General features: G+C 35.3%; 1 protein-coding gene across 7 annotated transcripts; it reads right to left on the bottom strand.

Moving 5' to 3' along the window:
- Nucleotides 1-313: 313 nt before the first annotated feature.
- UTP15 (UTP15 small subunit processome component) lies at nt 314-15,894 on the bottom strand. Of its 7 annotated transcripts, none has more exons than XM_019728116.2 (14): nt 15,727-15,894; nt 15,498-15,559; nt 12,041-12,213; nt 10,738-10,830; nt 10,453-10,637; nt 9,099-9,277; nt 8,370-8,495; nt 6,345-6,480; nt 4,630-4,714; nt 3,610-3,759; nt 2,803-2,904; nt 2,292-2,425; nt 2,056-2,114; nt 314-1,575 (listed from the first exon to the last, which is right to left on the bottom strand). In XM_019728116.2, the coding sequence occupies exons 3-14, from the start codon at nt 12,128-12,130 to the stop codon at nt 1,358-1,360; spliced, it is 1,557 nt and encodes a 518-aa protein (XP_019583675.1). In that variant the 5' UTR covers nt 12,131-12,213; nt 15,498-15,559; nt 15,727-15,894; the 3' UTR covers nt 314-1,357. The 7 variants fall into 7 exon arrangements, with proteins under 7 accessions (XP_019583675.1, XP_074184932.1, XP_074184931.1 ...); XM_074328831.1 differs by having other exon boundaries at nt 12,041-12,209; nt 15,498-15,574; XM_074328830.1 differs by having other exon boundaries at nt 15,498-15,574; nt 15,727-15,865.
- Nucleotides 15,895-15,959: the final 65 nt, after the last annotated feature.

Genomic DNA, 15,959 nt, shown 5'->3' on the forward strand with positions numbered 1-15,959 from the left:
CGAAAGGGAAACTAGACCTTTTTTTGAGCATATGCCCTTACCAGAATACAGAAATATTTTTTTTCTGCTTTAAAAAAAAACATGAATTCACAGAACTAAAATTTTAAGAGATTCCCATAACAAAATCTTCCTTTAACCCTTCCTTTAAGGGTTCTACTAGCCAGAGGCATATTTCCTTAGAGATAATTAACTACTTGAGGTGGGACAGGATTGGGGGGGAAGATGTGAGAGGTAGCAAGTGTGAAATCAGTGTGCTAGGGTCACCAGCCAGTGACTACCCATCAGGAATTGATACATCTCAGAAAACCAAGAAGAAAATAAGAATCTCTTTATTTAAAAATGTGACTTATACCGAACTTTTTAAAAAATACAACTATTTTCCAAAGCAAGCTACTCTGGGCCTGAGGTTCTGAAACACAAGATGATTGGGAATAGAGAAAAAAATCTAAATAGACCCGAGAAAGGTTCTCAGAGTGGTAAGTACCTACAAGATAAGTTCTAAGCATATGTATAAAAGGCTGAAAGACTATTTATTACAAGAGAAATGGTAAATTTTATCATTCCCATGACCTGAAGCAAGTTGAAAACTTGGAGGAAGGCTGTGTTTTGAAGGGAAGAGAAAAAAAAACACATGGTCCAATAATGTCTCTCTGTAGACCTTGTTCTGATACGGACAGTCAAGATTAAAAAAAGAAAAAGAAAACCTGGCGTGGTGAGCACAAGTTTTATGTAACACATCTGCCTTATCACTCTCTGAATACATGTCTAACTAGTGTCAATTACTTAAGGTTGACCAGTGATTTGTCACACTTGGAACAGATACAGTCCTACTACCAGCCGAAGCAAAACATGTGACCTAGGATATGTGATGTCAAAGAGAAGGGCAGCAAGCTCAACGGGGGCCTGGAAACCTCAAGGGCACTAAGCAAAGAAATTATTTGTTGTTGCCATTTGTTATGTTGCTTTTTTCCAGGATAGAAAAAAAGAAAGCCCTGTTCCTTTGGCAGGATTCCCAGGTGAAACCCTCCCCAGAGTTCTGAATGCCGACCCAAATGTTGATACTGAGCTTCACTGTATTAAAATTAATATCAACTCATCCAAGGTGGATGTGCACTATGACCAAGACAATTGAGATCTTCTAGCCAAAGACGCCACGGAATAACTCAAACTATTACATGGAAAACCATATCTTAAAACAGGTACTTATTATCCAATCATTGTTACTCCAGTCTCTTCCATAAAACTGCTTCTGTAAATAGGTGTTTTTTCCATGTGCCAAAGAGATTCTCTTTCCAATAGTTAATAGAATCAAATCTGCCCCAGATTAGGAGTTCCTATGTGTTTTAGTCAGCAGGCACTAGGACTCTATCTTCTTGCTCTCTAGCAATCCATCAGAGGTATGCTGCAACACAGAAGTGCTTTCTTTCCTTGTCATGGTAGCAAAAAGCATATCCATCATCCCCAAGGTTTCTAGAAGTTCTCTTTGGTAATCAATCTCTTTTTCTACAAGTCCTTGAAGTAACAAAAACTTTTTATCTACTACAGGTGACTGACCAATCACAGGCTGATATATATCTAGAAAGAGAGAAAACACATTAATTAGAAATATCTTTCTAAAGAATAAATGAACAGCAATATTTAGAAAAAACATAAAAATATTAAATACAAAAACATTGACAAATCTGTACTTATAATTTATAATTTACAGAAAATAAACAATCCATCTGAATAAATGTATTTCAAAAAAAATATTTCCAAAAAGTACAGCATGGAGGTTCTGACATTAATAAACAGTCGTGATCACTATAGATGTTTAAGAAAGAAAATTTTTTAATTGTAATTACTCTAGTCCCAGCAATTCAAAGTCAAACCACTGTAGACATTTTATTCCACTTAAAAATGCATTGATTTACTGTTGTTTGCTTTCTCCATAAAAATCTGTACTAGAGAACTGATAAAAACAAGATATTTTGATTTGATTTCCAAATTTGATTTCATATTTTGACATCTCACTTTTGCAAGGATGCTAGGAGTTTCCAAGTTTTAAGTACTTACCAATAATTATTTCAGCAGCATTGATCAAAACAGAAGCAAATCTTGGCTGAGACAGATTCCTACAAAGTAAAAATTGTTTACTGAAACTTGCAAACTTGTTTTTACAAATTTTAATAGGTTTACTGAGTTGTTCCATCAGTTCTTTACAAAGATCAAACTAAAAGTAAATGTCTCTCATTTGGAGATAAAGGATTTTAGATGCAAAAAGATGTGTGTTTCATGGACATAAAACATACCTTATCAAAAAATTAAGAACACGACTGATTTCCTTTTCATCCCGACCCGCAAGGGCATTTGCCAGGACTCCTCTTCGATTTAGCTCCTTTATGATGGAAACTGTAATCTCAGGTGTCTTTATTGTACAACTGGGCTAGAAAAATTTTCAGCAGCAAGATGAGCAGACAAGACAGCACAAGAAAAAAATCAGTCTTGGAACTTACTAACAATTACCAAATCTAAATAGGTTTTTATCTTCAGTTTTGAGTCATGGTAATGCACAAGGCAAATAATATGCATGATTCTTTTAAAAATACACTCCTTGTAGGTTCATCAATTGTAACAAATGTACCACACTTGTATGTGGGGAGGCAGAGGGTATTTGGGAAATCTCTACAACTTCCCCTCAATTTTGCTGTGAACCTAAAACTACTCTAAAAAAATAAAATCTTAATTAAAAATATGTATTTTAAACACACACACACACACACACACACACACACACTCATTCCTCACTCACTCTTCACTCACCTCAAGGACCCTATCAAGTGCTTTGGAGATCCGGAAATTCTTCAGATCCCTGTCATATAATTCTAGATGTTTTTTTGATGGCCTATTGATCAAAATGTCATCCTGCATTGAAAAGTAAATTTACAGAGAAAAATCAACATCTGTACAGAGTTTCCTTCAAAATAAACTTTTTCATAATGGTATTTTTTTGTATCAGAGTACTCTTGAAATATTCATGAATAATGGTCATATGCCCATAATATAGATTAAATGAAAATGGAATAATTTGCCACATCAATGTTTTCTTACCCTGATTTTAACTTACAATACACAGACAATACCTGAATTCTGGACAAACATTACTCATTTCAATTCTCTTTACATGTTAGGCAATGTGATTTAGTAGAAAGAAAAAACAAGAATCAGAGAAATTGTGACCTAGTCAACAGTTCTGGTTACCAGTAATAAAATTCTGGATCAATTACAACTTTCTATCTCCATCCTCTCAGATGCCAAATGGGGACATCACTGACTCTACTGCTTTTCAGGGACGATTAGAAGATCTAATGAGACAGCATGTGGAAGACACTGTCTTGAATGTGGTCAAGTACTACAACACTGTTATGATTCAGGGTATGAAAGTCATCCTTATTCCCCATTACTTTAGTAATGTCCCCAATCTAGCAATCAGGAAATAAATCTGATGTAAAGAACAGAAAAATAAAGTTAAAGGCCATGTAAACTATACTTTCCAGTAATGTGCAGGAAAGGAGTTGGCTACTCTGAGAAATTTCACCTTTAAAAAATATATAACAAATATATAAATACCCGTTGTTTCATGTAATTTTTTCCTTTAATAAAAGTTCGATATGCAGGCCTTCTTCTTCTGGGAAGAGAATCCTTCTTCGCTTCAGATTTCCGATGTTTAACACTCAGTATTCCATTGGTCATTCCTACAACTATTGTCTCATCTTCATGCTAACAGCAATTAGAAAAATAAGTTAGTCTATTCCTAACTCATAATTTATCTTACTTTTTCTTCAAAATACCATTTATAACAAGTCTGTTGCTTATCTACATTTTCACCAAGAGTTCCATTTAGATGTAGATACTCTGCCTAACAATAATCTATGCAAAAAGTTAGAGCAAAATGATATTTTCCTCCAGGATACTATTATACTGACTGAACTTATCATACCTATTATAAATTATCACTGGCAGGTTTTATAATAATACACAGTTAACGACATCTTGGGAAACTCTAAAATCAATTTTCTGCATCCTCTTACTAGAAAAAGGATTATGTGGTGACATGATTTTCTACAACCTGCCAAGAAAACATTGGTAATAAGATTTTCCTCTGCAATTCAGATTTTTATATGATGTATTCAAATATCTTGCTCCTCAACAGCTTATGAAACTTGACAGTGGACATTCCAGAAAGAGCAGTCAACAATGAAAAGGAGATACTTCATTTTGTTGCCCCCTTTTCTCACCCCCCACCATTTTTTTTTCTCAGAAAGCCAAATTGACTTAACCCTTAAGTGTTTTGAAGAGAGATTTATCAACTTCCCAGGTCCTGCCCTTAGAATTAACAATGCTTGTACTTGGTTTAACAAAGCACTATACTTGGTTTGAAGCTATGCAGTTAGCAGGACCCAAATGTGAACGCATGCTAACTTACTGAAAAAAGTCATGTATTTTAGCAATTGTCTTACCTCAATTCTTTCATGTGACAAGAAGAAAATATAACTTATTCAAATACAAAGATAAGCCCTAATATTTCATTTTAGTGTCATTTAACAAGCAAGGTAAGTGAAAGCTTTAAAAGAAGCTAAAAGTACTTACTGCAAGTCCAAGACTCAAAATTGAAGCTGCATAATCAAAACTGTGAACGACTTTGTAGGAAGTTGTGCTATATACTTTCACCTTCCTAACAAAAAATAAAGCTTTGTCACAAATCATTTTGGAAATGAGTATAAAATGCAAATTGTTTTTTGAAAATTAAATATACAAAATATCAAAATTTAAACAATGAGGAAAACCAATGGTTAGTGATATTAATTACAAACTAATTCATCACTGAAATCTCTCTTTTAAAAACGAACTATTTATTAGCACTAAGCAAATGTTTTCATAAAGATTTTGATGAGCCACCAGAAGGATAGAACATATGAAACACTGCTGCCTGAAGATAAAACTTGAGTTAAATGAAAAGTATCAATGAAAAGACATTGGAAGTCAAAAGAGCAGGTTTCTCAACCTCAGCATTAGTGAAATTTTGGTCTGGATAATTCTTTGTTGGGGGCTGTTCTACGCCTTGTAGGATGTTTAGCAGCAGCCTTGGCCTCTACAAACTATATGCCAGTAAGCACTCCACCCCAAAGTTGAGACAACAACCAAAATGTCTCCAGTTATTGCCAAATGTCCCCTGGGGGACAAAAAAAATCACTCTGAGTTGAGAACTACTGCAAATAGAGCAAATTTACACTTAGCTTTTGAGACACATCTACAAATCAAGTTCCAAATTGCCTAGTAACCCCATTACAGAAAATTTGCTATATATTTACATATTAAATTCCTTTGTATTAGAAATATTTGTAGCTTTAAAATGTATATACTTTTTAATAAACAGGTTGAAAAACAAGGCTTCACCTAACAGGAGAAAAAAGGAAATATGGAAATAAAATGACCAACAACAGATGAATACAAGCAAATTCTAGAACTGTGACATAGTTCTAGTCATATGTGGCTATTGAGCACTTGAAATGTGGCTAATGAAAATGAAGAACTGAATTTTTCATTTTACTTAATTTTAATTAACTTAAATTTAAATTTTAAAACTGATGCAGTCTAAAAATATTTTCCTGTTAAACACAAGTATATTTCACTTTATTCATTGCAAAATATTATTATTGTATCATAGGGCATGTATCAGATGCTTAAATTGTTTCTTGTCTCTCATTAATAATATTTACATTGATTACATATTGAAATAATATTTTAGATACACTGGACTAATATCAATTTTATCTAATTATATTAATTTTACCTACTTCTTTTTCCTTTTTAATGTGGCTACTAAAACATTTTAAATGACATGTATTGTACTCACATTATATTTCTATTGGACAGCACTATTCTAGAACTAATGTAATACTAATACCTATTTAAAATAGTAATTGGACCACATTAAAATGTTTACATGACGTTTTAAATTTTAAAGAATATAAGCTAGAATATATACATATACATAAATATTTCAAAATATACAATAATGATTTTATAAGAAACTATAGAATATAGATTATTTTAAAAGATTGTTTGAATGGTTGAATAAAATTCCTTAAGTATATAAGTTAAAGCAATGAACTATATCAAAGGAGAAATAAGTTTGCTATATGTAAATAAAAGGCCAAAACTATTTTCAACTCAACAGATATTTTTCATGGAAGTCATTTGGAAGAATATTTATTTTATCACAAATACTGCAGACATAACTCATTTGCTTAAGCAGTAAACACCTGCACACTAATAATGATGAAGAAAATTAAAATGCTAACCTATCCAGTGAACCAGAGAGTAACCTCTGTCCAGAGCTGCTCAGGCATAAACACGTCACAGTTTTATGATGATTTTTCAAAGACACTAGCAACTGTCCTCCTTTTAGCATGTCCCAGACTTTAACATAACGACCTCCTATGAAAAGAAATAGCATTAGTTTGATATTTTGCCTATAGATTCAAAATTTTTTAGATCTAAAAAGCATTCTTCACTGGACCTTCCACAGCGTGGAGGTTAAGTGAGGGATTCCAGAGGCAGACTGCTTGGTTTCAACGCTGACTCTACCATTTATTGGGTGTGTAATTCATAACAGCTGCTACCTCACAGAACTGTTACAACAATTCAATAATTTTGTATTTGTGAAGTACACAGAACTGCCCAGGAAAATAAAAAGTACAGCCAAAAAATATTTTAAGAAAATTATAATAAAATCATTCTTCAAAAGAAATTTTGTATAACCATGGAAATAAATAATGTAGATTTCATTTCCTAAAAATTTTGTGACTCCCAACAAAACTGAAAAGCTTCCCTGTAACTTTTTTTATTCTAAGAGTTGGAAGGATCCTTCAAGGCAATTTAATCCAATGGTTTAAAAAGAATTTTTTAATATAGCATCTTTTCTTCCAATGAAATATTAAGCAGAAGTCTATAGGTAAACTAGAAAAAGATGTTGGAGAAGGGAGCAAATTTCTTACCTATCCCTGACTGGGAAACAGGGCCTAGAAGCCAATTCAGTCCCAGTATCCCCTCATGTGGCAGTTCATGAGAGAGATCAGTTTGAAACCAATAATCCAGCCCAACCTCTCATTTTCAAGTTTTACAAAAGTCAAGGGATTGCCCAAGGTCACACAATGAGCTAGTGACACAGTGGAGATTAGCACAGAGCTATCTTATTCTCCCTGTTCATCTTGAACTTATTTCCATTTCTCAAAATAACAGCAAGAAAAACTGATACATTTGACAATGTTATCAACTTATTTTGAAATCAAATAGGTACTGGGGAAAAGAATATAAAACTAGATAATTTCAGAGTTAAGCAAAAAAAAAAAATGGCTACACAGAGCCATATATATACATATATATATATGTATATATATGCTATGAAGTATACACACTACCTATGTATTCTTCTAATGTCAACACATTAATTTTGACTTGAGAAATGAAAACTGCCCATTTATTTCTTCATTGCAATTTTGAAAATACACTGTGATCAACCTAATAAAAAAACCTTAGTTCCAACGAGATGAAAACTGTATCAAGGCCCCTTCAGACCTCACATTATCTCCTCCTCCAGCACTATCAGCTATTTGCTGGATAAGGCCATTTCAATCAAGAGTCACATGAAAAGAGACAAGCCTGATTCTAGACCTGAAAGAAACTGTGTTTTCAGAAGCTGCCGCGGCTCTCTTAGCAGTAAGAAAAACAGGAGGAGTACGACTTTGATTTCTAGGTTAGGGACATAAAGCATGCTCTCAAATTCTAGGATTGCAGATCTGCCACTGACCAACTTGTCTTGGACAAATTAATTAAAACTTGTATTTATTCCCTTAGTTGCAAAACAGGGAGAAAACTTCCTTGTAGGTTAATCTAGGGCAGGGGTGTCCAAACTGCGGCCCGCGGGCCAACTGCGGCCCGCAATCCATTTTTAATTGGCCCGCAGCAAATTCCAAAAATATATTTAGTTTACTTAAATAAACCAGGTGAGGCAATACATACTTCACCTCGAGTGAGTGGCCCGGCTGTTTGTGTATTTTACCACATATGGCCCTTGGTGAAAAACGTTGAAAAAAGTTTGGACACCCCTGATATAGGGCATCAGAGATAATATAAATAGCACAATGCTTGGCTCACATGAGGTACTCAATAAATGATAATGGCCTGCCTGTCCCATTAATCACTAGTTTGAAGAAAAACCTAGGTAGGTAATTCAAGTGCATACAGTTAAGTTATAAAAAGTAACTGATAAATTATCAAGATTCAAGACCAACAATCCTGATGAAAAGAATTTTTAAAAGAAATACCTGCTGATACCAGAAGACCTCCAGAGGGGAAAAGCAGGACACTCTCCACTGGCTGTCCATGCTCAACAGAGATAACGCTCTTGTTTGTTCGTGTATCAAACATCTTCACAGTATGATCGTATGACCCTACAATGTCAATTTTCATATTATGTTGAGTTTTACTACTCAAAACAACAAAAACTATATATGTGTATGTGTGTGCATGTGTATATGTGTATTCCAACATAAATTTTAAAAGGAGAAAAGCTTAGATGAAATTTTTAACAAGACACACGTATATTCATAAAGCTACAACAGCTCCAAAGTCTGGTGCCACTGACTATTTCTGAAGAAGCACTATATTCTAGTACACAGAATCTCAAACTATTCCTATCTTCAGGCTTCTGTCACTACTGAATCGTCGGGGAATCTTTGCACAAGCACCCACCAAGACTGAACTGTACTGTCTTTCTTTCTTAGCTGCTGGAGGTTCTAAAATCAGAGTATTAAACCTATAGAGTTCTTACAGTCTTGTGTTTTCAAGGCAGCCTGACGTTTCCAAGCACATTTGCAGGATAGTAAAAACAATCACCAAAAGAAGAAAAAGAAAACAATTGGATAAACAGAAACATGTTTCTTTATAAAATTTTTTTAAACTCTATATCCCAAAAGAGTCCCAAAGCATGTTAAAGTCGACACAATAAAGATGTCAACTTTAGGAGGGAAAAAAAAGAAAAAGAGTGTACCAACCTGTTACAAAGAGATCTGGGTTCAGTTTGCTGGCACATCCACATCTCACATAATCAGAATGTTCTTTAAATGTGAGAATTTCTTTGGAGTTTGGAATATCCCATAATTTCACTGTATAATCATCAGCCCCAGAGACCACATGATATTTGTCAGCTGTAAAATCTACTGTATGAACTGCTCTGAAAGATCAAGAATCAGTGTATTAAAAAGCAAGGATCAGTATATTAAAAAATTGTATTTCTGGCACTTTCTAACATAAAACACTCCTTTTCCCCAAATAACAAAAAAAGCAGCTCAGTTTTAGGGAGTAATTACAGGGAAATCATGAGAGAAAAAGAAAACCTTTAAAACAGGTATTTGTCTTCAAGCTAATTTAAAAATTTAAATATCCATCACTATGGAGTTAGTAAGAATATTAAATAATAACCTTAAAATTATATTTTTTAATATGTTAACAATTCTACTTAGTTGCTCAATGAAAGTAAATATTCTAAATGTTGCTGCACAGATACTTTAATTTAAAACATTTCAAAATGGATAGTTCTTTAGAAAGTCTAAAATCTGCCACTACTTAGGATCATGTTAAGTGAATTTTTGTCATATTTTAAATGTTTCCCTGACAGGGTAAAACCATCCTGAAAATACACTATACAAAAACACTTTTGAGATTTTAAATCAATAGCAAATTTGAGCCATGACATCGGTGATCCCAAAACAAAGTTATAATGTCAAATTGCCCTGGTCATTCAATTCATCAAGGGGCAAAATACTAAATCCAAGAAGAAAGAAAATCCACCTTCCAACGTGACCTCCAGATGAAAACCTCTAATTACAGTCCAGGCCTATAGAGTTCTCATTAATAGCTGTAAGGCTGCCGTCAGATCAGTGGTTTATAACCGTAGGATCACAGAACTCATTGAGAAGTTAATGAACGCTGTATGGTAGTATCTCCCTAGATAAACGTACATTTCCTAAAATGGCACACACAATTCTAGGGAACACGAGCCCCATCAAACTGACCAAAGTACTGAACCATGGTCTAGAATAAGCAGGAAATAAAGCACATATAGGTACATAATCTTCATAGAACTGCTCTGTTTTTCAGTCAAAGACAAGAAAACTAACAGCACTTACAAAACAAAACAAAAAAGAACACATAAAAACCAACTGTCTATTTATATGGTGACAGATAATAGACTTACAGTGGTGATCATTTCCCAATATATACAGACAGTTGGTTTTTATGTGTTTTTATGTGGTTTTTATGTGATATTTTCCCAAATATCGAATCACTATGTTGTACACCTGAAACTAATATAATGTTAATTATACCTCCATTAAGAAAGTCTCTTACTTAGTATGGCCTTCAAAGAGCCTGAGGGGAGCCCTCCCACTTATGTCAAAAAGCTGAACTCCGCCATCTTCACTGCCAGCCACAAGCAGTCTACCATCCTGCCGAAAAGTAGCACAGTACGCTGTATCTTTAAATCGAGAAAAGGTTTTTATTGGTTCTTGGGAATATCGGCCATAAATGTGAATCTACAACAAGACAAAAAAACATAGTATGTCACCAGATGGCTCGAGATCAGTAGTAAACATAAACTATTCAGAAGAAAAATAAATTTAATGTTATATTTACCCTAGAAGAAGCTGTGACGGCGTAATTATAAGGAGGCTGCGGAGAAAAGTCTACTTTTGACACTGCACCAAACTCCTTGATCTGAACAGGAGTCTTAGTAAAAAAAATAAAAAGAGTATTAACAGACTTAAAACGGGAAATACCTATTTAAGCATTATATATTTTCTTACTGACCATTTCTTTTTGTTTTAGTAACATTAGGTTGTATTTAACACAGAAGTATGAAGAGAACAAAAAGGTCCAAATCCCATCACCCAGACTATCCTATCCCTGTTGCCATTAAAGTAAGTATAGGATTGGAAAGCCACACCCCACTCTTTCTCTCCAGGTGTGGAGTTTTCAGTGATTGTTACTGGGAAAAAATAAAAGCTATGCCTACACCAGCATACATTTAACCACCTATTTTTTAAACTGACACAAATGTCATACCATGCAGGTTGTTCTGCACCTTGCGTTTTTTTCACTTAATAACACAACTTTTCTCATGAGCAACAGATTTATCATCTTTTATCATCTCATGAGCAATAGATTTATCATTTAGGATACTTCATTAATTTACCAGTCCAGTACTAATGGACAGAGATTTCTTCCAAGATTTCTAAAATTACAAATAATACTTCAATGAACATTTTTATACATATCTCTTAGCAAATTTTGAGGAGTATACTCATTAAGTTCCAACCTGTGGAACTTACAACGCCAAAAAGCATTTTTATCGTGATAGATAATGCCAAATTGCCCTCGAGAAAGTTTGCATCAACTTCCGTCCCTCAAGTAGTAAAGATGATCAAAATTTTTCATTTTTGCCAATATAACAGATAAAAAACAGTATCCAAATTACTGATTTAATTTGCATTGCTTCAATTATGAATGAAGCTGAGGCCATTCATTTTAATATATTTATTGCCCATTTAATTTTTTTCCATTAACCTCCCAATCACAATCTTTTTCCATTTTTCTATTTAGTTGTTCATCTTTTTTAAAAAATCATTTGTAAGCCTGTATAGTCTAAAAGAATTTTGCATCACTTTCGCCTTAGATTAAGATATGCAAAAAAAATTTTTTTTGCACATGAGATTCAATTTCTGAAATGTAATTAATTTGGCATTAAGTGTCTATGCTAGACACTTATATGTTTAAACTGATTAAGCAGCATGGACTTTTATATAAAATTCCAAGAAAAAAATATCAGCTATCAAATTTTCTGCCCAAACTATAAGCTTCTGATTATTTTTAGTTATTCGTTCTCTACTAGCGTATTCAAAGTATAACACATGCTGGAGAAAATGGTATAAATACTTACTTTATAGTTGTTCCAGTACAGGGTATCTTGGGTGATTTTTTCACCAAGTATAGGATATGCCTGAATAGCTACAGGCTTATACCCAGCCATAATTTCATATATTTGGACTGTTACCCAAAAGTAAATCGTTTGAAACTGATGTTAGGAATAATTACAGTGACTCTGCCTTCTGTCTGAAAAAGAAAATATTTTATACATGTTATTCATAAAATATATATAGTTATAGTTTTCACTCTGCATCCTTTCAAAAGGCTGTGTAGTTTACAGATCAGTGACCAATAAACCATTTAATTATAACACAGAAGACACAACCTCAAGGAAGCAGGAAGACTAAAGGCAGGGCTACCATATTGTAACATCTACTCAGCTATACACAGAGGCTATACACAAATGTTCTCACACCTAACTGACCAATTTACAACGCCTGGGAATAAATCTGGCTTAGCAACCCAGTAGCAAAAGCAGAGAGAAGCACAATGGCTTAGGATGTTCACTGATTGAAGGTGATACTGCAAATACAAGTTTCCTGAAACTAAAGACATAGTCGAGGGACCTGACTTCCTGAAAACATAGTCGAGGGACCTGACTTCCTGAAAACCTAAAAATGCCTGAAGTTTCCTGAAGCTAAAGACATAGTCGAGGGACCTGACTTCCTAAAAACATATTTGAGGGACCTGACTTCCTGAAAACCTAAAAATGCCAAGAAGGAGGGAAAACAAAGCTAATATTCTAATGCAGAAGCTTAAAATTAAATTTAAAAGCTTAAAATTAAATTAAGAGCTATGATATAGAAGCTTAAAATTAAGTTAATTTTAAAAGGTTTAAACAATAACAAAACCGTAAGACAATTCTGAAATTAAACTCTAAATAAAAGTGAAATAGGATAAAAATGAATTAAAACTTTTAACTGACGTGTAATTAGGCCAAAATGTCTTTCCAGAACTATTCAATTGCAAAAAGGATTCAATTTTATCAGATGAGTGATCCCAGTGGTGCAACTCATCACCTATCCCAGAAAGCCTGAAAACAGTACATCAGTAACACCAAATAGGTGCAACATATTTAAAAGGCTATTTCGATAAAATATGGTAATCGGTGATTAAAAGGAGAAAAACCTTTCTGTTCATTTAAGTACCTACAACATGAAGGCCACTGTCCTAGGCACTACGGATACAGTAAGTGAAAGGCATGGCCTGTGCCTTCACATACTCCAATATTCTCCATTTCAACTGGTGATTGGCACCAGCTAGGAATCTGGAATCAGCCTTGACTTGTCTTTTCTCTCCACTTCTAATATCCAAACAGTTAAAAGATCTGCTGCTTTTACCTCCCAAATCTTTCTAAACTTCATCATGTCCAATCCACCTACTGTGTTTTCCCAAAAATAAGGCCTAGCCAGAGCATCAGCTCTCATGCGTCTTTTGGAGCAAAAATTAATATAGACCTGGTCTTATATTATGTAAGACCCAGTCTATATTATATTATATTATACCCTATATTATATTATATTATATTATATTATATTATAAGACCGGGTCTTATATAATATTATACATCAATATAAGACCCGGTATTATTTTAATATAATTATATTAAAATAATACCGGGTCTTATATTAATTTTTGCTCCAAAAGACACATTAGAGTTGATGGTCCGGCTAGATCTTATTTTCGGGGAAACACGGTAGTCCCACTGCCCTAATTCAGATCTTCTCATTACTGAAATAGTGCAATGTAAGATCTCCCTGACTCCCTCATCCATCTTCTAAATACCCATCAGAGTTATGTAACTACGGTGCAAACTTGCTACAAAGCCCAACAATGCCCAGAAAAGGTCCAAGCTCCTTAACATGGCACGTAAGGCTCTTTGTGATCTAGCCCTTAACTTTCCAGCTTCACCTCTTGTATTCCCTTAACACACCATGCTCTTTCTTGTCTCAATGTCTTTGTTCATTTGTGCTTTCTGCCATGAATGACCTCTTTCTGCCTACTTCCTATTTATCATTTAAAGCTCAACTCAAAGATCACATTCCCCAGGAAACCTTTTCTGACATCCTACACTGGGTCAGGGGCCTGTCTTCTATAATCCTACTTGACTGCATATTTCTGCCAATGCATATAACCACATGGCATTGTAATGTTCTCTTTTCCCATTAAACTGAACATTTCGTGTCTGGAAAACTTTTTTTAAAAGTGCTCGAAGAATGTTTGTGGAAGGAAAGGAAGCATCATGCTGGGTTCTATGGGAAAACACAAAACTAAAATCACAAATATCTATAATAGGAACATTGCTAAAGAACAGGAGTCCACAAACTTTGTAAAGGGCCAGATGATAAATATTTTAGGCTTTGCAGGCCAACAGACAAAATAAAGGATATTACGTAGTTATACAGCAAAAAAGACAATTTCCAATTTTTTACTAATGAAACCCCTAAAATAGTTATGAGCACAATTTTTTTATTTATGAATGAAAATAATGATTTTTTGGAGAAGGATAGCACTTCACTTATTTCATGTTTAAAGTTAGTGTTTACTGGCACCCAGTCGGGACCCCCTCTCGTTCGAGAGCAGCTCCTCTTTATTTTTAATAAACTATCCTCTTTTGCAAAAAAATAAATAAACATATAAAATTAGTGTTTACTATAATCAAAGAGACTGCAAATGTTCATCCGTAAAAATGATTCTTGGCTCACTGGCTACCCAAAAACAGGCACCAGGCCAGATCAAGCCTGTAGGACTTTGCCCCTTAGTTATGCAAAGGAGCACATAACTCTGCCTTGAGAGAAATGGGGGGGGGGTGCCAAAAAATGTATATAAGTGGACACTTTAGTCAAGGTTGCTCAAGCAGTAATTCACAGTAATCAAAGTGTCTGGACGCTGATGGTAACCACTTTGAGCACCTCTTGTAATTGCAGATGACAAATGTGACTTGTATTCATCTTTTGTTATCAGTATATATTGAGTATTACAATTTTAATAGTTTTCCTTTCTTAAAATATGTATACATTTTTTGGCACCCTCTGTAGTTTAAAGTTTTAGAAGGAAGTGGGGAGCAGTAGTGGTTTGCCAGAACAGCACTGGAGGCGGAGGAGGGGAAGCACAACACAGTGCCAGCGCATGGAGGCAAGAAGCGATGTGAAAAGGAAAAGGAAAACATGATGGGGAAGAGGTCAGAGCCTGAGAAACTGGGACTAAAAGAATAACAGGTACTACAATACGATGCAGAATATCAAATGTGTTCTATAAGTAACATAGAGTACTGGGAGCTCAGAAGGGAATTTTAATTCTAACTGGGCAGCTCCCAGAAAGATTCAAAGTGTGCATGTCGGGTGGCCTTAAAGTGTATTATTAAAACAGACTGACCACTAAGATGGGCGCAAAGGCAGGGGCGGGGGAGGGAGCTTTCGAAACTGAGGGGACCTCAACAGCAAAGACGGAGATGCAAATTTGCCCATTACCTTGCAGGGGTGCGGATCACTCCGGGGACTAGTAACAGTGGACTGAACGAGCGGATGTGATCCTAAAGCAGGAAAATCTAGGTAGAAACGAAATTGCGGGGATCCCGGGCGGCTGGTCCAGGAGTCTAGCCATTCTGCGAAGACTGTGACGCCCCAGAGAAGCATACGCCATACCAAGGAAGGCCCGACGTGAGTCTCGGCTACCCCCCTGGGAGCCGCCTTCACCTACCTCCGATGGGCCCCGAGGGTGCGCCGAGACACCCCAGCTCCGAGGAGAATCTCTTCAACTCCGCCAGCTTCCACGCCGGACTGTCCAGGATCACTGCAGGAAGATCACGTGGAACCCCCGGGGAGCCGCGGAGACACACCGCGAATAGAACGACCGCGGCCGTCGCGTAGAGATAACGTAACGGCGCAGGCGCACGAGACATTCGCAGCCCGGGTGTCGCAGGGGCGGGTCAG

Source organism: Rhinolophus sinicus, linkage group LG03 (genome assembly GCF_036562045.2).
Source record: "Rhinolophus sinicus isolate RSC01 linkage group LG03, ASM3656204v1, whole genome shotgun sequence".
Taxonomy (NCBI): domain Eukaryota; kingdom Metazoa; phylum Chordata; class Mammalia; order Chiroptera; family Rhinolophidae; genus Rhinolophus; species Rhinolophus sinicus.